Genomic DNA, 23132 nt, shown 5'->3' with positions numbered 1-23132 from the left:
GGTGAAACCCCTGTCCCTACTAAAAATACAAAAATTAGCCAGGCATGGTGGCATGCGCCTGTAATTCCAGCTACTCAGGAGGCTGAGGTTGCAGTGAGCCGAGATTATGCCACTGAACTCCAGCCTGGGCAACAGAGACTCCGTCTCAAAAAAAAAAAGATGGAGATGAAGCAAACATGACAGAACATTGAAGAACTGAAATCAGGAGGGTCAGCATATGAGCAACCATCACATTATGTTTTATCTCTTCAGGATGCTTGGTATAATATTTCAGAATTAAAGTTTAAAATCAAAACCTTTTTGGAAATGCCAAAAATTTAATAAAATAATTCCATGCTAAACCATAAAATTAAATGCCACTGATCTTCAGCTATTCCATGACTGAGTCAATCTGTCTGATCTCTAAAAATCAAAAAAGAACACCACTGAATTTGAAAACTAACTAAATTCTAAAATTTAACTTTTTATTTTAAAATGGAGTCTCATACCATCACCCAGGCTGGAGTACAGTGGCGCAATCTCGCTCACTGCATCCTCTGCATCCCAGGTCCAAGCAATTCTTCTGCTTCAGCCTCCTGAGTAGCTGACATTACAGGCGTTCACTACCATGCCCAGCTAATTTTTACTATTTTTAGTGGAGTCGGGGTTTCACCATGTTGGTCAGGCTGGTCTTGAACCCCTGATCTCAAATGATCCTCCTGTACCAGCCTCCCAAAGCGCTGTGATTACAGGCATGAGCCACCATGCCTGGCCTAAATATATATATATATATATATAAACACACACACACACACATTTTCTTTTTAACAGTACTCTTTGATTCAACAATTCCAGTTCTAAAAATATACCCTAAGGATATCTGGAGGCAGTGGCTCACGCCTATTCCCAGCACTTTATGAGGCTGAGGCAGGCGGATCACTTGAGGTCAGGAGTTCAAGACCAGCCTGGCCAACATGGGGAAACCCTGTCTCTACTAAAAATAGTAAAAACTAGCCAGGCGTGGTGGCGAATGCCTGTAATCTCAGCTGCAGGGTGGAGGCGGGGGACGTGCACGGACAAAGGCTGCCGTGAGCTGAGATCACACCACTGCACTCCAGACTGGGTGACAGAGACCCTGTCTCAAAAAAAAAAAAAAAAAAAAGACACACACCCTAGGGAAATAATTAGGCAAGTGAATTAAAATATTCATTAGTGTTATTAATATCAAAAAACTAGAACAAACCTAAAGGTCCATCAAGAGGGAATTAATTACATGATAATACATATATACAACAGAATACTAAGGGGTTACAAGAAATATGGCTTATGTGCATATTTAACATGGACATTTTTCCATGGCAGTTTAATAATTTTTAAAATCATTGAACAAACAAAAGCAAACCCACTGCATATCTCTAACCCCTTCTTCAGGCTAGTTACTTAAGGCCAACTTTATCTTTTTTTTTTCCAACCTTATCTTTTATTCAAAGATGTACGTATCCCTAAAAGTAGCACATGATAATAAAAGCTCAACAAATGTCAAATAAAAATAAACAGAACTTAAAAAATAAACAGAGGAGCATATGTAGTATAATCACATTTAGGGAAAAAACATTTAAAAGCATATACATTTCCACGTGTATCCAAGGAAAAAAATTTCCATCTATACCCCAAAATGTTAATCACAGTTAACTTAGTACATAAACTGAAAATAATTGCTTTTGTCCCCTTCCCCCAATGCAAACTTCTTTTATTGAAAAATAAACTCCCTTCAAAAAAGACTGAAAGAGGAAACACATTTCAATCCCAGCATCCGCTCTATCATTTCATTGCTACTCTTTGCCTTTGCTACAATTTTTTATCAGAAGCTCCTAGGGAAAAAAATTTACCTAGGCAGATCAGTATTACTCTGTTTTATAGAACACTGAAAATGGTTTGCTTTCACTTTAATAGTTTATATCCAATCTGGTAACATCCTCAATTTAATCAGCAAAGTATAATACAATTGCCACAATTTCCTAAGTCACTGACAAACATAAAGCTCTATTGTTTTTGCTGATCAATGAATACAGCAACATAGCAAAACCTAACCTATACAATATTCATTTAAGCTGCAGTTAGGATTTATCTCCAATTTCTAATCATCCCTGTGATTCAGCTTTTCTTTCCTACTACTTCTCTCCAGCAGTGCTGTAGCAGCGATCCAGGTTTTAGAGCTTTTTCAGAGTTGCTGAAATTCCTTTCAGAATAAATACCAAAGGCTGTTTACCTACTTGAGGAAACCTCCAACACCAACACCCATGTGTATAAGTACATCTACTACATACCCTGACATGACTATTACACCCTATATGCCTGTATCAAAATACCTCGTGTACTCCATAAATACAGACACCTACTGTGTACCCACAATAATTAAAAAATACAAAAATTAAATAATAAATTTACTACAAAAGCACATTCCAGGTGCAAACAGGAAAACCATGTAATTTAGGGAGGTGGCAAAAGCTATACCCAGGTGGGAGAAAACAGCCTATGTAATGAGGCCAGGTGGTCACCCGAGGTATGTTTCAGGGAAAACAGGGTTCAGCGAAGTGAAGGATCCATGCTACCTCTCACGAGTGGAACATTCACCTTGCACAAGGGTCCACACCAGCAACAGGGTGAACTGTCGATGGCTGTCATGAACTCAAAGGCTAGAAGATTTGTAAAAGGACACCTTCAATGGACACCTGCAATGAACTACGCCAACAGACCGAGGTACAAATGCAGAAGACAGCACCTCAAAGCTGCCGAGACCAGTTCTGTTTTCAAAGTAGATATTAAATCAGAACTTTCGTAGTTTTCATATCGCAATAACACTACCTGTCCAAATCTCTGTCCAAAAATAACCAAAAACAAAAAACAAATCATCTAAGGCCCAGATCTGGATTTCAAAACAGCATTCCCCACTAAAAGAAACCACGGTGGCTTAAAGAAAACAAACTCCAGGAGTGGAGTAGGGAAAACACAGAATGGACTTGGAGAATCTTTTGTATCAGAAAGCAAAGTTCTCAAAGAATGGTAGGGACATGTTAACAGGACACAGGAGCCAGCATACAGGGGCCCCCACTGGCCAAATGCAGACAATGAGTATAAAATAAAGCAAACGAATGTAGACACCATCTTAGCCAGGTGATGAAACAAGCTGGTATGGCAGAACTCCTACGATGATGCAGGGAGAACACTTCTGTGGTACTCCCCTCAAAAGCGAAGAAATCAAAAGGATCCCAGGAAAACACAAATTGCAAGGCATTCTATAAAGGAACTGAGCTCTGTGCAGTGGCAGTATTATAGCCAATGAGGTTTACCCGAGGCGTGAGTGTTGCTAATTGAAAACTTCTATAAAGGAACTGGCCTGTAGTTTAAAAAAAAAAATCAATGTCACAAAGGAAAGGAAATATGCAACATGTAATCTTAGATTAGATCCTGGATGTTACTAGAACAACAAGTGAAACCTGAGTAGGGTCTGTAGATTAGATACTGGATCAACTAGATATTGTCTATAAGATCTTGATTTTTGATGACTATACCACGGTTACGTGGGAGAATTTCCTTGTTTTCTAAAAATACACACTGTAGTATTAAGGCATAAGGATACCATGTTTGCCTTATTGCCAAACGATTCAAAAAGCAACAAGTCTCAAGTATGTGTGTGAGGGGTGGTGGGAAGGGAGAATAAGACTTTTTACCACATTAATCAAATGTTAACAGTTGGGAAAATCTGAAATCTGGGTGAAGGGTACACAGAGGAACTCTGTGCCATTTTTGTAACCATTCTGTAAATTTGAAATTATTTTTAAACTGTTATTTTTTAATTTAAAACAGCAATAGCAACTCTAAAAGACTATCATCAAAAGGCTTTCCAAGGAGTCTATGGGGGAAAAAGGTGGTGGCCATTATTACCTAAATGATGTCAGTTCTGCCTGGGTGCTCAAAGGGGAGGTGATAGTGGAAGGGACACGGAGACACCAAAATCTAACTGATAAGGGAGAACTGTAATATGTCTTTCCTACTCCCTCCCTTCAACTCCAGTCATGTCGTCCCTCATTAGTTTAGACTCAGGCAACTGTGCTTACGTAAAACTACCGATGGTATCTCTACTGATTGGTTAAGAAGTTGTCCAAATGGATACTGGGGTAAACGTGAATAACTAACTGTCTGAAGTAACACCAAAGATTGTGTAACGTTTTATTCAGTGACCACAACGCAAAGAAGGTACCAAATGGATATGGTTAAACTGTCTTTTATGCATTTCATTAACAACAGTATTATTGTTTGGTTCTGTAACATGCTAACAAATTTAAACTATATCATTTGGGAAATAAAGCAATAAAATAAAATTTCGGTTGTGTACCAACTACAGCAACATTCTTGTGTTATAATTATCGTAAACAGTATATCCTATATTCTAGGCACTACCACGGTGCTGAGGGGACAAAAAAGACGAAAACAGGGTCGCTGCTGGCAAGGTGTTCACAGCATAGTTGGAGAAAGGTCTGTGAACAATCATGGTACAGTGTGATAAGTGCAACGGCAATAGCAAAGAGTATTACAGAAACCCGGATGAATGGATAGAAAATAAGACCAGGAAACTCCTGAGGTAAGCCGTGCAGGAAGAACTTCCCAAGCAAAGTCAGCAGAGGAAAGCCATTCCAAACGCTGAGAGCTGGATGGTACGTGACCCAGCACCCTGGGGTGGTCAATGCTGATAAAGTCTAAAGCATGAGATCACAGAGAACAGGGGAGAGTTGAGTAAGGGCCAGATCCTGGAGCTCTGAAGCCATGCTAACGAGTTTCAACATTCAAGATGTTGTGCATGAGAGACATGATTCGGTCTTTATTTTCCATCAGCAGGCAACAGATTGGACAACCAGCACTGAGAAACAGCATGGAGGCTGCTCTTGGCCCAGACAAGAACTGACCAGAAGCTGAGCTAGGGCAGTGGGAATCTGATGCAGGAAGAGGACACAAGCCAGAGATGACCACATTTTTGACTCATAGCACCCTGAGTGTCTTAGGAATTTTTTCACAGGACTCCTGGGCTAAAAAAATACCTAAAAGTTAAGCAGTTAGACCCAACAACTTAATACGTACTACGTCCTATCACCTTAGTGCCCACTGGGCCCTGCACACCTCCCCCAACTGCAATCAGACCAAACACCATCACCCTCATTTCTTTTTCAGTGATTTTCAAAAGATACTTGCTTTTTATCACAGGAATAACTAAGAACACAGCTTCACAGAGATATGAAATCATCAAAATAAATGATCTCACATTGAAACTGTAAATTACTTCCAGATAGTAGTTTGCAGAATGCCCGACAGATGTCACTACATTTCCCTTGAAAAATCAAAAATATCCTGGAATGCCCTGTGAGTTTTGCTGCAACGCCCCAAGGAGTCTTGGCGCACAGTTTGAAAATCATGACTGTAAGTCTATTTAAGGGATAAGTATCAGGCTGGCTCAGAAACTGACCGGATACAGGGAGATAAAGGATAACAGAAGAATCAAAGAGTCTCCCAGGTCCCACTCAGATGTCTGGGTGGGGAGTGAAGCTGGAAGGTGACAAGGACAAACAAGAGGAGATAATCATGCTGCAAAGTCTTTAGGGGGAGCAATCAGAAGGAATGATTTCAAGTACTTTCTATCCACTGTCTACAAATATTCCAGGATAATCTCATTTCACTTTCAGTTTGAGAATGTTTTTAATGAATGAATGAAACCTCATACCTAGAGATTTCTCAGAGCCAAACAGAATAGAAAGCATCCTTCAACCACATCACACCAAGTTTTTAACAAGTCTCCAATCTTGAGATGCCCAGTTTTAAAGTAAACGGTGGTAAGCACACATGATGTCCCTCTTTCTCCTTACGAATACTTTTAAAACAAACTTAATTGCCACACACTTTAAACACTGTGGTTCAGGGGCGCTGCTTCTTCCTGTTGCTTGGCTATTGCCCCTTGCTACATGTGAGAATGAGAAAAAGTATCACATTCCACTTTGTTGCCATCAGCAGTTGAAGGAAAGGTTTTAAAGAAGGAAGGGAGGAAGGAGAATAAGTTAATAGTTCCAATTACATATAGCTACAGAACCACTCAGGATGTCTATATTAATGCTGTATCTACTTTAATCCCATCAGGGCTAATCTAAAATTGACTGTTTTTGCCCTTTGAAGTTTCTGTGACCAAATCTGTTCCTGAATCACCCAGACCACAGACAGGTGAGTGTAATTCCAATGTATCAGGCACAAATGGTTAAAATGAATATATTCCCTGAGCATTTGAAGCAACAACTCTGTTTCTTGCACAGCAAACTGTTACCGTTTTACTCAAATTGGCTCTGAATGTTGACACCAGCAACACAGTCATGAACACCCTTACCAGCCCCAAACCCCTCAGAATGGCAGGTCCTATAAGCACTGGCCCTGGTACCCTTGACTGTCCACAGGCTGCTGCTGTAAGTCACTTTTCTTTCTCCTGAAAACTACCAGAAGTTTGGTCAAATGGTGCAAACGTGTGTGGGATGAAGTAAGGGAAACAGAAGATTCTTCTCCTGGGGCTGCTTTCCTTAATGTTACTCCCCACTATCACCGTAAACCACTGATATCTAACAATGTGAGGGCATAAGTGCGATTGCTCTGTGGGTAGCCGAGGAAGGATGTCTATAATGGGAAGGCAGTCAGTCATCACTGAGAGGAGGACAACCACCGACACTCGAAGCCAGTAAACACCCCTAAGAGAAATTCTCCCCAATAAATTCATGCCGCACTCAGCTCCTTAACAGGTGTAAATATTTCACTGTGGGCCAAGAGAAAATTAAATTTAAAATGGGAGGGGGCTGGCACTTCCTGAAAAGTAACCAAGAACACTCACCAAGACACTTGAAAGGTGTAACAGTGTGACTCTTGCACTGCTTTTTGTCCCTCCGGCACCAGTTGTCAATAGTGACCCGCTGGTTTGCCTCCATCACATTTGTGATCTGTAGCTCTGGATACATCTGTTAAGAAAACAGAAACACACACAATCAATCAATCTGCAGACAGACACGCGCATGCAAGTAAGGATGGAGGATCTACGCTGACTCAGCCTCCACCCTTATCCTATAATACATCTACAGTTCCACTCCATTACCCTGCTCCAACTGAAGTCATCAAATAAAAAGATACTGTATTAGTTTTGACAGTTCCGACTTCTGAAAACTTCCATGCCTTCTCTTTTCAAAAGGAATATATATTTAAGGACAAAAAAAAGCAGCAAGCTTTTAGCCCAAAACAAATTCATGAGATGTCAAGTTTGCTTGTAGAGCAGGTGTTGAGTTGCTGAGTCCATGAGGCGAGTCTATGGAAACATCTGTCAGTGAAATGACAGAACAACTTCACCCCGGCCCTGTGTGCTCATCTCACTTCACCCCGGCCCTGTGTGCTCATCTCACTTCACCCCGGCCCTGTGTGCTCACCTCACTTCACCCCGGCCCTGTGTGCTCATCTCACTTCACCCCGGCCCTGTGTGCTCACCTCACTTCACCCCGGCCCTGTGTGCTCATCTCACTTCACCCTGGCCCTGTGTGCTCATCTCACTTCACCCTGGCCCTGTGTGCTCATCTAACTTCACCCTGGCCCTGTGTGCTCATCTAACTTCACCCTGGCCCTGTGTGCTCATCTAACCTCACCCTGGCCCTGTGTGCTCATCTAACCTCACCCTGGCCCTGTGTGCTCATCTAACTTCACCCTGGCCCTGTGTGCTCATCTTGGTAAGAAGTGGTGGCTCATGCCCATAATCCCAGCACTTTGGGAGGCCAGGGAGGACTCGAGGCCAGGAGTTTGAGAGTACCCTGGTCAATGTAGCAAGACCCTGTCTCTATCAGAAAAAATAAATAAAAGTTACAACATCTCATATCATTTTCTCTTTAACCCAAAGTTGAATCAGACCTGAGATGATCATTTATAATACTGGTGGCTTTCTATCAGTAAGCAGGAAACACAAGCATACACTTGACATGTTTTGTTTTCTATCTTCCAAGACAAGTGGGAGGACGAGAACCAGGCTGCACTTCCATGGTACTTGCCAGGCTTCTGCAGCATCCCTTCCTTAAACAACGGAGAGCTCACAGAACAGGCAGGCAAAGCCTTCGAGAGGTCTCGGTCATACCACACATTTAGAAACAAAACACTTGGGGCTCCAGTCATTAGCATCTTGGTCTTACGTCAAAAGAGAATGACAATATCTATTTCTAAGGTAAACAGATTCAACCCTGCCCCAGAAAAATGGTTTTAACTTGCTGGCAACACCCTTACCTCCTGACAGTACTGAAGAACTTCTTCTTTTGTTTCAAAGCAGCTCTTGGTGCCTGTTGGATCAGGTTCCCACTTCCCAGTCTGAATGTTCACATGCATATTTAACTGCCCACAAAACATTGCGATTTGAGGTTCAGCAACAGCAAATCCTGTTCCAGCATTGGCTGCAAGAGCCTACCAAAGGAAAAAAAATTTGCAGGTTTACTCCAAAAAGGCTAGCACAGAGGCAACAGTCATTCAGGTTTGTGACAGAATTCATCTTTTAAAAACCTTAATTATTTACTATTTGTATCTTTATAAACAAATCCTTTTCCCAGGAGCTGGAACAGAATAAAAAGCGACTTCTGGATGTATATGATCAAAGTTAAAGGCAAAGGAAAAATTTTATTTATTTATTATACTTTAAGTTCTAGGGTACATGTGCACAATGTGCAGGTTTGTTACACAGGTAGACATGTGCCATGTGGTGTGCTGCACCATTAACTCATCATTTACATTAGGTATATCTCCTAATGCTATCCTTCCCCTGCCCCCCACCCCACAACAGGCCCCCGTGTGTGATGTTCCCTTTCCTGTGTCCAAAGTGATCTCATTGTTCAATTCCCACCTATGAGTGAGAACATGCGGTGTTTGGCTTTTTGTCCTTGCGATAGTTTGCTCAGAAAGATGATTTCCAGCTTCATCCATGTCCCTACAAAGGACATTAACTCATCCTTTTTTATGGCTGCATAGTATTCCATGGTGTGTATGTGCCACATTTTCTTAATCCAGTCTATCATTGATGGACATTTGGGTTCGTTCCAAGTCTTTGCTATTGTGAACAGTGCCACAATAAACATACGTGTGGCATGTGTCTTCATAGCAGCATGATTTATAATCCTTTGGGTATATACTCAGTAATGGGATGGCTGGGTCAAATGGTATTTCTAGTTCTAGATCCTTGAGGAATCGCCACACTGTCTTCCACAATGGTTGAACTAGTTTACACTCCCACCAACAGGGTAAAAGTGTTCCTGTTTCTCCACATCCTCTCCAGCACCTGTTGTTTCCTGACTTTTTAATGATCACCATCCTAACTGGTGTGAGATGGTATCTCATTGTGGTTTTGATTTGCGTTTCTCTGACGGCCAGTGATGATGAGCATTTTTTCATGTGTCTGTTGGCCGCATAAATGTCTTCTTTTGAGAAGTGTCTGTTTATATCCTTTGCCCACTTTTTGATGGGGTTGATTTCTTCTTGTAAATTTGTTTAAGTTCTTTGTAGATTCTAGATATCAGCCCTTTTGTCAGATGGGTAGACTGTAAAAATTTTCTCCCATTCTGTAGGTTGCTTGTTCACTCTGATGGTACTTTCTTTTGCTGTGCAGAAGCTCTTTAGTTTAATTAGATTCCATTTGTCAATTTTGGCTTTTATTGCCTTTGCTTTTGGTGTTTTGGTCACGAAGTCCTTGCCCATGCCCATGTCCTGAATGGTACTGCCTAGGTTTTCTTCTAGGGTTTTCATGGTTTTAGGTCTAACATTTAAGTCTCTAATCCATCTTGAATTAATTTTTGTTTAAGGTATAAGGAAGGGATCCAGTTTCAGCTTCCTACTTATACGGCTAGCCAATTTTCCCATCACCATTTATGAAATAGGGAATCCTTTCCCCATTTCTCGTTTTTGTCAGGTTTGTCAAAGATGAGATGGTTGTAGATGTGTGGTATTATTTCTGAGGGCTCTGTTCTGTTCCATTGGTCTATATCTCTGTTTTGGTACCACTACCATGTTGTTTTGCTTACTGTAGCCTTGTAGTACAGTTTGAAGTCAGGTAGCGTGATGCCTCCAGCTTTGTTCTTTTGGCTTAGGGTTGTCTTGGCAATGCAGGATCTTTTTTGGTTCCATATGAACTTTAAAGTAGTTTTTTCCAATTCTGTGAAGAAAGTCATTGGTAGCTTGATGGGGATGGTACTGAATCTATAAATTACCTTGGGCAGTATGGCCATTTTCATGATATTGATTCTTCCTGTCCATGAGCATGGAATGTTCTTCCATTTGTTTGTGTTCTCTTTTATTTCATTGAATAGTGGTTTGTAGTTCTCCCTGAAGAGGTCCTTCACATCCCTTATAAATTGGATTCCCAGGTGTTTTATTCTCTTTGAAGCAATTGTGAATGGGAGTTCACTCATGATTTGGCTCTCTGTTTGTCTGTTACTGGTGTATAGGAATACTTGTGATTTTTGCACATTGATTTTGTATCCTGAGACTTAGGCAAAGGAAAAATCTAACCCTCAATCCCCATCTGGGATACTTCTAACTTTAGAACATATAATTCAACTGCAGTCTGTCCTCGTAAAAGCAAATCTACTTTCTAATCCTTTGTACACACCAAATCATGAAAGTAGAGAATTACTAAAATTCCAATAATTTTACGTAATTTACCCCCAAAACAAAATTTTACTGAGTAACTACTGTTTTGCAAAGCAATATGCTAAATGTTTAGGACAAAAGAGTGGGCAAAAAAGTCATGACCTGCTTTCTTGGGGCTCTAATGCAGGAGTTAAAACTCACAAAAAGTATGATCACATTCCCAAATGTCCTAAGAAGGAAAAGAACAAGGTGTTGAGAAAGCACATAAAAAAGGAACCTAGGCCGGGTGCGGTGGCTCACACCTGTAATTCTAGCACTTTGGGAGGCCAAGGCAGGCAGATCACGAGCTCAGGAGTTCAAGACCAGCCTGGTCAATATGGCGAAACCCCCGTCTCTACTAAAAATACACAAATTAGCCAGGTGTGGTGGCAGATGCTGCTAATCACAGCTACTCAGGGGGCTGAGGCAGGAAAACTGCTTGAACCGGGGAGGCAGAGGTTGCAGTGAGCCAAGATCGCACAATTGCACTCAAGTCTGGGCGAGAAAGGGAGACTCCATCTCAAAAAAAAAAAAAAAAAGGAATCTGACCTAAGCCTGGGTAGGAAGCCGATCAAGAAAGCTTCCTAAAGAGAATGACACTTGAGTAGCGCTTTAAGCATCCCATATGGAGGCAGTGTTGATTGTGAGGCAGAGAGATGCTGAGAGAGGCATGCGGGGACAAGAGTCTGTAGACCAAGAAAGGACTTCAGTACTTATCACTTAAGTCTTTGAGACTTCAGTGAGAGGCTTTAAGCATAAAGTTACTATTTTCATAACAAAGCTCTGAAGCTTTCTCTAGTTGCACGGTGAAGAACAGACTGAAAGGAAACGAGTGTATGCAGGGAAATCATTCAGGACACTGGAGTTGCACATTCCAAGAGAGGAATAAGTGGTAGTTTGGGCTAAGATGGAGTGGTGGACAGAGAGATTCAAGAGACCACAGAGACTAAAATAGGCCAAGGTGTGATAACTGATATGAGGGATGAGGAACAGGAAGATGTCAAGTTTGGCTCCCATGACTCCAAATGTGATGGCATCATTCATAAACACAGAACACTAAAGGGGATTTCATGAACAATTTTATCTCATGTTGGGTAAAAATAATTAACTATTCCATAAGATCTGTCTTTGGCCTGTAATCCTTTTATGTGCAGTCTAACCATTAACAGTTCAGAAACTATAGGTGAGAAGTAACATTATGACAGCAAGGCTCCCGCAGACATGCACAAGAAAAGCACAGGCATCAGCCGGGCATGGGGGCTCACACCTGGAATCCCAGCACTTTGGGAGGCTGAGGCAGGAGGATCACCTGAGGTGGGGAGTTTGAGACCAGCCTGACCAACATGGACAAACCCCATCTCTACTAAAAATACAAAATTAGCTGGGTGTGGTGGCACATGCCTGTAGTCCCAGCTACTCAGGAGGCTGAGGCAGGAGAACTGCTTGAACCTGGGAGGCAGAGGTTGCGGTGAGCAGAGATCACGCATTGCACTCCAGCCTGGGCAACAAGAATGAAACTCCGTCTCAAAAAAAAAAAAGACAGACAGACAGGAAGACAGAAAGACAGGGAGGGAGGGAAGGAGGGAGGAGCACAGGCATCTCTCTAGAAATACGCCATTACTCATGGTTATAGCCGTAAGAGTTAAGTGTCCCCAGATGCAAAACTTCCTTCAAAATTAAAAAAAATAAATAACAGTTCTTAAGTTAAAACTTGTGGAGGAGGAGGGTTAGATTATATGGTCTACTATGTTGTTCTTTTTAAAAACAGCATATACATAACATGGTTTTCCTATTAACAAGAAAGGGTAGCTTTGATGCCCCGCCTTTTTTTTTTTTTTTAGACAGGGTCTTGCTCTGTCAGCCAGGTGGAGTGCAGTGGGGCAATCACAGCTCATTACAGTCTCCACCTCCTGGGCTTAAGCCATCCTCCAGCCTTAATCTCCAGAGTAGCAGGGACCACAGGCATGCGCCATCACACCCAGTATATACATATTTATTTTTTGGTAGAGATGGTGTCTCATTATGTTGCCCAGGGTGGTCTCAAACTCTTGGGCTCAACTGATCCTTCTGCCTTGACCTCCCAAAGGACTGGGATCATAAGCGTGAGATATCACGCCTAGCTGACTTTTAAAATATATGGAAAATGTATAATTTTCTAGGAAACATTTATTTATGCTGATGAACTACACAGACATGAACAATCCTTCTAATCAGGAACTTAAAATTTGATTGTGAAATATATTATGGTCTTTTTCCAGGACCAATTTACCATCTGACATATGTTTTGCTTCGAAGCTTATTAAAATAAACCTGCTTTCTACTAGTATAAGAGAAGGAAGCACCAAACCTAGTTGGACAGCTGGAAGAAAGCTAATTTGGAATTAAAATGGTGCCAATATCTATCAGGGCTGAAAAACACCTCAATTAAGCCCAGCAAACAATTAGCACCTTTATTAACTAGAATTGACTTGACCCTGCTGGGATGAATACTCATTGATTAAAGTGGAAGGCCCTATGCCTTCAATATGAACGCATGTGAAGCTACAGACTAATGTGAGTTCCTGCTTCCCCCAAAGAAGGAAAAAACACCTAAAGATATGTGTACAAAGGAACACACACCTATGCATAGGTAATACCCTAGTGGTGCTCAATTCAAACAAATCAAAAGGTATAAAGGATGCACAAGACAGACGTGCTTAATTTTCACACTTAGTTCAAGATGTGGACCAAGCCGGGCATGGTGGCTCACACGTGTAATCCCAGCGCTTTGGTAGGCTGAGGCAGGTGGATTACCTGAGGTCAGGAGCTCGAGACCAGCCTGGCCAACACGGCGAAACCGTCTCTACTAAAAATATAAAAATTATCCAGGCGTAGTAGCGCGCCTATGGACCCAGCTACTTGGGAGGCTGAGGCACTAGAATTGCTTGAACCCTGGAGGCAGAGGTTGCAGTGAAGCCGAGATTGCGCCACTGCACTCCAGACTGGGCAACAGAGACAGAGAATCTGTTTCAAAAAAAGAAAAGATGTGTACTAAAAAGCCTGTTCTTTTGTAATCTAAGGATTATGACTAAAAACTTGGATTGTGTGTGGAGAAAAATGGGGATATCCAAAGATAAAGGTAAGGAAACCCCAGGGATATTTTTGTGTACTGAAACCAGTGCTCTCACCCGAATCCTTTGCTTCCCACTTCAAAAGCTCAGATAGAACTAAGTGAAGAAAATCAGGAAGACATGATAAATACGTGTATGAAAAGCCAAATCTACAGGTCGGAAGGAATGTGCTTCCTAAACCTGCTATGAAAGAACTCCTATAGTTAAATCTGAAAGCTTCTGAGCAGTGTTTCCTAGATTCTCTCTAGCCTTCTATATTTTTACATTAAAGGCAGCTACTAAACAAAACAGATTTCAGGTGGTATTTAATTTTTCAGCAGTTCAGCCTGCAGAAGGAGAAACCATTTACTCCTTAAATTCCAAAAATGAATATAGCTAAGAAACAGTAATTAGTTACATGAGGTCACCCAAGCCACAGTGTGGAATAGTCAATTTCATCATAAAAAGCCATTTATCAGCACCAAAGCTTATGTTCCACATGTTACTCATTACGCCTGTTGGCTGAAAGACCACAAGAGTTCCAACTGTATAAATGTTCAGTTTCTGGGTCAACCACTAAGGTCAACACATCAGTGGTAAGTGCATTGCAGCTCTGTGCTGAGATGGTCAGTACTCTCTTCCCTAAAGAGAATCTTAAAATACCAGAGGTTAAAGCAACAGGAAGACACAGCTAAGCACCAAACAGATCCTCACATCAGTTACCACCAAGAAAAAGCAGAGAAACTGGAATCAATCCAGACAGCTAATATGCTGTAGTGATTCACTTTTGAGTTCAGAAAGATTAATCCTTGTGGTCATGAGAGACTCTCAAGAAGGTATCATCTGAAATATAAAAAGCCTCTGTGGACCATGTTTTAGGAGTCAACTGATCAAACATACCCCAACCTTACCTAGAGTATATGAGGCTAATTTTTTCTGTAACGTTTGTACTTCTACCTTGAAAATGCCCTTATTTAATGTGCTCTCCATTTCCTTAAGCACAGACTGTGCCTTGATCCATTACATCAACATATAAATCAATCTGTTTCCTAATCTAACATGTTACAAATGGGATTTTGCTGCCAAGTCAGCACTTCTGATATCCTGTAAACCTGGAGTCCTCTACAAAAAAAATTAATGCCCCATGCGTTGGCACTTAAGCCAGTCCTTGTGATCTATGCACATTGCAGCACTTTTAAGGCTTGGAAAACAAATTGCATCAACTGCTTCCCTAGCCCAGCACTTCCATTTTGCTTAATAATTCATTCTTAATAAGAAATTCCATTTTATTAATTTGGCTTGGGGAACAGTTTAGCAATCCAAGGACAGAAATTCAACTTGGTAAAAAGTGCTTCTAGTAACCTGGTCGAAAACCTGAAATGGCTTAAAGAAATAAATATGTAAATCTAAATAAATCTAAGTCTCAACCTACTTTAAATCAAGGCCTTTAATCACCTCAAGTGATGCAACTCCTGGGCCCATCCAAGCCTACGTTCCTTCACAAAGCCCTCAGGACCAGGCAGTCCTCTCACTCCAAAGCAAATGTGCACACCCAGTTATCTGTGCCCTCATTGAAGCTACTACTCCAGGAACAAATCTGCCTCCAGGGTTCGTGAAGGTGCCTGCCATAGAGGGAGCCTCTTCCCATGGACATAGTTTGATCCTACTACTGGGAGAATCAGGTCTCTTTGAATGGGAATCCGGCTTTATGAGACACACGAGTATTCAGGTTTCACCCCGCGAAGGCAAGGTAACACAGTTCTAGTTCTAATAAACGTGGAATGAAGCAGGCCTTTGAGGCATCTAGTTACCACTCGCAAGCTATTGATAGCGAAAGGTATGACGCTCTTGCTCAAAAACCTTTTTTAAGGAAAAGTCGGTGAAAGGACCATCTATTAAAAGATACGAAGATCCTATATATTATTTTCATTCATATTTGTTCAAGTGCTGAGGTACTTCAAGATTCACGAATTAAAACAACTTCAATTTATGCCCATGATGAACCTTCACCAAAGATTTACTAAACGGAATGAAGTGAAAAAAAAAAAAATCCTGTTCTTAGTATCCTTTCAAGGTATCTTACCCAAGATATTAGCTACAAAAGGGAAAACAATTACTTGAGAGCAGAGACACCCACCAGACACCTACATTAATCTCATCCACAATGAGACATTTGAGGGTGCTGATCAGGGAAGACTGGGGACTGCAACAGATCTGAGAAGACTAAGCAGAAATGACAAGTAAATGCAATGCAGGCGCCTGGACAGGATCCCGGAACAGGAAAAGGACATTAGTGGAAAAACTGCAGCAATTATTTGAATAAGGTCTGTAAGTCAGTTAATAGTGCTGTGCCAGTGGCAAACCTGGTTTTGATCACTGCATTACAAGTTATGTAAGATGTCAACATTAATGGAAACAGGGTTACGGTATAGGGGAACTCTTGTAGTATTTTTGTGACTTTTTTTTTAAGTCTAAAATTTGTTCAAAATACAGTGTTTTTGTTTTAAATTCTGCTTATTATATGCCTAGAATTCAATCTGGAATGCATTGTTTCAATATTAAGAGTCTAATCTGTCAAAAAGAGAAGACAAAATTTGAGGTGGAGGAACTAGTAATAAAATTGGAACAGCTTCAATACCTGAAAAGTGTATTGTTCTAAACACACAGGCATGCATCCTAATACAGTAAAGCCCCATGTGTACACATATTAAATTATATTTTTCTGCAACTGGAAGACTATTATGATTCTGACCCAGAGCCTAATGTGTAAGAAATGCCACATTTTTTTTACTGTCCAAACAGTGACCACAGTTTGAAATCTTAGGAGTATCTTTTTCAGCAGCAGAGAAGTAAAGCTTCAAACCACTCTCTAATAAAATAGCAAGATTCTTGTTAAGCATTTTCTGGTTTTAACGCAGTAAAATGAGAAAACCTATTCTTGAGAGTTTGCATTACATGAATGGAAAAATTCTTGGTCTTTTTATTTTTTAACATTTACACTTAATTCTAATTAGAAACTGGTGAACTGGGTGTAGGGGGAAAACTCCAAGTGTAAAAGGCCATTATTCTTACAGTGACATACGCCAGCAGTTAGGTATCATTTTCAAAGGCAGTAATTTATACAAATAACCCCAGCTTTTATTAGAGCTTTAAATATTAAAGTATAAATGAGGTATCATTTCCAAGATTGAAAATGGTTTAGGCTGTCTCCAACGCTTTTTATGGTAATTTGGAAACATGGTAATTTGTCCATCTGGATTGGAGTGGTAAGGAGCCAAGCATCATGATTTAATAGAGGTCTGTCTTTCAGTATGTGTCTGAGATCACAGCTAAGGGAAGGTTTTGAAAATATACAAATACATAAAATGCTTTCATATAAAAAAAAAAAAAACATGCAGAATGGTGTTCACACACCTGAAATTCTCAAATGAACAGGTTCTTCATCGGTCCCTGTGTTTTTTCTGATTGCCATTATAAAATAGGAAGTCCAAGAAACTTATTTCCGGGGGGTATGGAGACACTAGAGACTGGCCTCGGCCAATCATTATTTTTCTCCTCACCACACTACTGACGTGGGAGAAAGACTAAGTGTGTGGCTTTAAGGCACAGACACGCAGTGACTGAGCCCCACCTCCATCACTGACTGGCTCTGCCAACTCTGGCAGGTCACCTAGCCTCTTTGGGCCTCAGTTTCGTCATTTATAAGGTAATGACAATAACAGTTAACTACACATCAGTGCTTTGATGTTTAAATGAGTTAATACATGTTAAATGTTTGAAAAGTGCTTGTCACATAGAAGCGCTCTTCAAGCATTGGCAGCTTTTATTATTACCAGGTTTTAATTTTTTAATCTACAGAACAGGGTTACTAACGTACCGACGGCTCAGGGCTGTTGTGAGGATTAGATTAAGATAACACGCAGAAGCACTGAGCACAATGCCTGCCACAGAGCAAGCACTCAGACGTTAGCATCACTATCATCAGGCTGGCTCTTTCCACTCTCTGGCCGCAATTACGCAGAACTGGGGCTTGAACCCAAGGCACACAAGGGAAGAGGCCACGAAGTCCCCACATGACTGGCCATCCTTCCCAAATCCAGGATGGCATGAGATGGGTTTAAAACAGTGAACATTCCTTCTTTACCCTTTAACTATGGACATGAGGAAAGCAGGTTACATTAATGTTTCATATTTTGTGGGAATTCAGTCACTAAACGTTTAGATGAATGATTTAATACAGTCCTACCATTTAAAAGAAAACTGTCAAAGAGTTGCTGACTTCCTGTCTGGCCCAGTTTCTGGGACTTGGAAGTGAGGTCAAGATGAATCTGCAGTTACTATCAAGACACTTCTGTGATCAAAAGAGCACTATGTAAATTATTTCTCTAACCTGGCTTTCCTGATGGACATTCTGTCTGCTTCCTAGCTATGTAATCTCATGGAAGTTATTTAATGTCTCTTGACCTTAGTTTTCACTTTGTGCAACATAAACAGGGTGCTACTCAAAGTTTAGTTATTAAATGAGACACCTACAATATTAACTTTTTTTCACACTATAACAGATGGAACTCTATTTTCCTAAAACTCCCCATGCTTGAGAAACATGGCTTAGAAACAAAGATGGCTTCCTCACTAAGTCAGGATTCACTGTGACTCCAAAGCAAAGTAGGCATTTGTCATACTTTGCAAGACAAGCCAACTGCAGAGGTCAGGAAGGCAGCAGGCCTCAGAATTAATGTAAGATGATCTAAACGGTGTGAACTTGGGCTTCACATTTGAACTCGTTGGCCGGCATGACTTAGGCGGTTATTAAGAGTGCGCTGACCAGCACGTGCAGAGCAGGGCTGGGGGGATGTAGAGAGATGTTTCCTAAACCTGAAAGAGTGAAATGATTTCATGTAACAAACACTGAGAAGTACTACTGATTAAATATTAATAATAAAATACATTTATTCTAAATCATTCTTATTGATTCAGATGACAGAAATAATACAAATGAAGAAGAGTTTTCTGTAGAATATCTGAGCACAAACCTGGCAATACTCTCAGAAATTATAAGCTTCCTCTGGCTGACCTGGTACTCTATGATAGATACTTTGTTTTTATATGCATTAAGTCAGTCATTAAAAATCAGGTTAAGCATAGTTTGAGTATTTCATATACTCGTAAAAAATTACACTTCTTTTTAAAATATTCCATTTTTCTGACCAACTATTTCACTAAATAAACACTCGAATTAGACCTCACTAGATCTCTTTTCCTTTAATGTATTTGGGAAAAAATAAGAAAATAAATTCATGCAACTGAAAACGTTTTTTTTTTTTTTTTTTGAGACGGAGTCTCCCTCTGTCACCCAGCTGGAATGCAGTGGCGTGAACTCAGCTCACTGCAACCTCCGACTCCCGGGTTCTAGTCACTCTCCTGCCTCAGCCTCCCAAGTAGCTGGGACTACAGGCACGTGCCACCACACCCGGCTAATTTTTACATTTTCAGTAGAGATGGGGTTTCACCATGTTGGCCAGGATGGTCTCAATCTCCTGACCTCATGATCCACCTGCCTCAGCCTCCCAAAGTGCTGGGATTACAGGCATGAGCCACCGTGCCTGGCCAAACATCCATGTCTTAATATATATGATTATTTTTGCCAGTGTTTTAAAGCAGAGGGTCCCCAACATCCACTAGGGGGACTAACAGGGTCTACAAAAGGTTTCCAGTGGCCCCCCTGAAAAATGAGAAACCTAAGAAAGATCTAGTGTGCATGTGTTATGCACACATCGACATGTAAGGGTACAGAACTGCTAATGGTCCTCGCTTAAGAATAACTGTCCTGAATTCTAATATCATCTTCTACCTTTTGTTATTAAAATGGTTTCATAAAATGATGGCAACAATAAACAGGTGCTGTTTTTTAAAAATTATTCTTCTGTAATATTAACCAAGAACAACCTTATCTATTTAAAACACTTTTCCTAGTTCTATTATTTCATAAAAACCAAACATTGGAAATCACAGGCTTACGTTTTTCTTGTGGAGGTTTTGTTGTTGTTGTTTTTGAGCCAGAGTCTCACTATGTCACCCAGGCTGGAGCTCACTGCAGCCTCAACCTCCCAGGATCAAGCAATCCTTCCACCTCAGCCCCACAAGTAGCAGGGACTACAGTCACAAACCACTACACCCAGCTAATTAAACAATTTTTTTTTTTTTTTGCAGAGACGGGGTCCCACTATATTGCCCAGGCTGGTCTTGTCCTCCCAGCCTCAAACAATTCTCCCTCCTCGGCCTCCCAAAGGGTTAGAATTACAGGCGTGAGTCGCCATACCTGGCCCTTTAATTTCTAAGGTTCTGTTATGCTGAAAGGCATGAAATTCTTGGGTGAATAACCCGTATCTTTGCTTATAACAAGAAAATATGACAATCTGCCAAAATGATTTTCACAGGGCAGGGAGAGAGAAACTTTACATTCTAAATACAAATTTCTATACAGTCATTCTGCTATTTTATTAGGTGCACACAACACTCAGATATTGATCTGGACATAACAAATCAATTTAACTTCTAATGCCCATTAAAACTGTGAAAAGAACAAAAATACAAAACTGCTCTACCCTTTCCAAATTCAAAGCAAGTTAAAAGACATCTTTCCTATGATTTATGTGGCATTTAAATTTAAAAGTAAATCAGACTGTATTACCAGCTTACAGCAGATCTGCTTGCAGACAATAATTCTTCCTGTCTTAGACCCATGCCCATGTGCATTATTGTAATTATCAACAATTTTAAAAAATAAAGTAATAAAGCAAGTATGAGCCACTAGTCAGTACGTTTACTGCTTGCTGCACTGGCTATTAGTTAACCTTCTGGGGTTCAAACCACCTAACTACTAAATAAATGCATAAACGACAGCAGGAAAAGCCACCCCCAAGTAAAAAGAATGAATAAAAGGAATGTAAACGTGTGTACGCACACATGAACCCGCATGGTGTAAAGTCCAACAGCACCTTTTTTGGTATTTTTCAGAGACAGGGTCTTGCTCTGTCATCCAGGCTGGAGTACAGCGGTGCAATCACAGCTGATTATAACCTTCAACTTCTGGGCTCAAGTGATCCTCCTGCCTTGGCCTTCCGAGGAGCTGGGACCACAGATGTGCACCACCACACCTGACTAATTTTTAAATGCTTTGTAGAGATGAGGTCTCGCTATATTGCCCAGGCTGGTCTCAAACTCCAAGCCTCATGCAATTCTCCAGCCTCAGTCTCCCAAGGTGTTGGGATTACAGGCATGAGCCACAGGGCCCAGCCCCAACAGCACTTTTGTACTATTTGTCAGGTGGGCACTGGGAGCCCTCCAGTATCCAGTCTCCACCCAGCACTCGGAATCACCTCAAGGCAGAACACACTGCTCTTCTGTTCCAGAGAATGCAGAGTGGCTTGTGTGGCGTGCAAGGCCCACCATGATGCAGCCCCTGCCACGCTCCAGCATCCCTCCAGTTTAGCACCACCCTTGATGTCACAAGCCAGGGTCTGTCTCACCTCAAGGCCAACTGTCCTCTCTTGTTGAGGATGACTGTCCTGAATTCTTATGAACTCCCAGAACTCCCTTCCCCTGCTGTTCCCTAATCAAGTGCAGGGGTCTCACCCTCAGGACTCTGCTCAAAGGGGCATTCCACGGAAGGCCTTCTCCTCCTCCAACCCATTCCAGGTGTTCTCTCTCTCAGGCAATCTGAAACGACCTGCTCACTGATCTGCAGTGTCCATCTCCCATCACTGGAATGTGAGTTCGTCAAGGGGAGAGACCGCATGTATTTTCCTAACCACTGTATCTGGGAACAGCACCTAGCATGCAGTAGCTCATTTATACCCAAGTAAACAACTGACTGACTCTAAAGGCTACGCTCTTGGTGTCTTCAAGATATTGCGCTAAACTAGTATCCATCTGCAGGTAATTCTAAATCAACTAGTCTTCATACAAGGAGACCTACTAAAAATTGACAAATTAAATGACAAAAAAAAAATGTATGCAAGATGGCAAGTTTCCATTTTTTTAATTTTAATTTTTGTCAAGTGACTGCAAGTACAGTTTGAGAAGCCACACAGTACAAGGCTAGAACTCATACTAGAAGGACAGCCTCCACCCAAGTGGAGCATGCTCTGCAGAGGCTGTGCTTCCACAGCTATCAGGCCTTCCACCTGCTGTTTATCTCCACATGTCTACATAACATGTTTTATTTCTGTATCTTTTCAGTACAGATACTATCCTCAAGTGTTTTTAATTCTTAAACTGCCAAACCCTACACCCATCCACCAACTTGTCCCATAGTCAAATCAATACTTCGTTATTTTCATTGTAATTATTACTTTTAGAGAAAGCTCTCTCTCTGTTGCCCTAACTGGAGTGCAGTGGTGCAATCATAGCTCACTGCAGTCTCAAACTCCTGCGTTCAAGCGATCTTCCGACCTCAGCCTCCTGAGTAGCTGTGACTACAGACATGTCACACCATACCCAGCTAATTTTCATTACTTTTTTGTAGAGACAGAATCTTACTGGTCTCAGGCAATCCTTCTGCCTCAGCCTCCCAAAGAGCTGGGACGACAGGTGTGAGCCACGCATCTGGTCTATTTCTATTACAACATAAAAGCATACTGTGATTATAATTCCTTTCTAGGCATCTATTTCTCCATTAGAGTAAGCAACTGCAACTTCTTTTACTTGCTTGGTTTCACACGCATTTGCCACCAATTCTCCCTGAAATTGTCTGAAAAGATCAGTAAAACTCCCTTCAGTGTCAGACACATCAGCTGACCCACTGGTTTCAGTCCCTCCTTTCTAGAACGCATCCCTCCTCCGGCCCTCCATTTCCCTGCTTTATCTGGACCAATTACTCTCTCTGCCTCGACACAGCTCTCGTGAGTCCTGAAAATTCCTTCCCCTTTCTTTGGTTTCGACTCAGTACTTCCTTCTTTCTCGACTTCCTGTTTTAGTGGCTCACAGTGCTCCATAGCTTCCTAAGAAAGGGTGTGTGAATGGAAAATTTCAAACATGACAGATCCCAAAAAGGTTTTTATTTTATGTGCATGTCTTGTCAATAATTTAGATGAGCACTAAATTATAGGCTGGAAATAATTTCCCTCAGAATTTGAGGTCTTCTAGCTTTCAGCACTGCTATTGATAAATCTAAAGTCATTCTTCCTAATCCTTTGTGCAGGTCTGGGTTTTTTTACATAGAGAAGTAAATTCTGGCCAGGTGCAGTGGCTCACGCCTGTAATCCCAGCACTTTGGGAGGTTGAGGCGAGTGGATCATTCGAGGTCAAGAGTTCAAGACCAGCCTGGCCAACATGGTAAAA

The 23132-nt window shown here is 41.2% G+C and overlaps 1 protein-coding gene across 6 annotated transcripts in view; it reads right to left on the bottom strand.

Moving 5' to 3' along the window:
• APLP2 (amyloid beta (A4) precursor-like protein 2) overlaps positions 1-23132 on the bottom strand; it is a 73983-nt gene that overhangs the window by 28017 nt on the left and 22834 nt on the right. For 5 of the 6 annotated variants that reach the window (XM_011934685.1, XM_011934687.1, XM_011934688.1 and 2 more), the window contains exons 2-3: positions 8317-8490; positions 6896-7019 (exon numbers count right to left, since the gene is read on the bottom strand). In XM_011934685.1, coding sequence (XP_011790075.1) covers positions 6896-7019; positions 8317-8490 — 298 coding nt within the window. Of the gene's footprint in view, positions 1-6895; positions 7020-8316; positions 8491-15938; positions 16014-23132 lie in introns of all 6 variants that reach the window. The other variant, XM_011934684.1, reaches the window with a different exon arrangement.

This window comes from Colobus angolensis, unplaced genomic scaffold, assembly GCF_000951035.1.
Source record: "Colobus angolensis palliatus isolate OR3802 unplaced genomic scaffold, Cang.pa_1.0 Scaffold137, whole genome shotgun sequence".
Classification (NCBI taxonomy): Eukaryota; Metazoa; Chordata; class Mammalia; order Primates; family Cercopithecidae; genus Colobus; species Colobus angolensis.
This window is presented reverse-complemented; position numbering and strand designations above follow the sequence as displayed.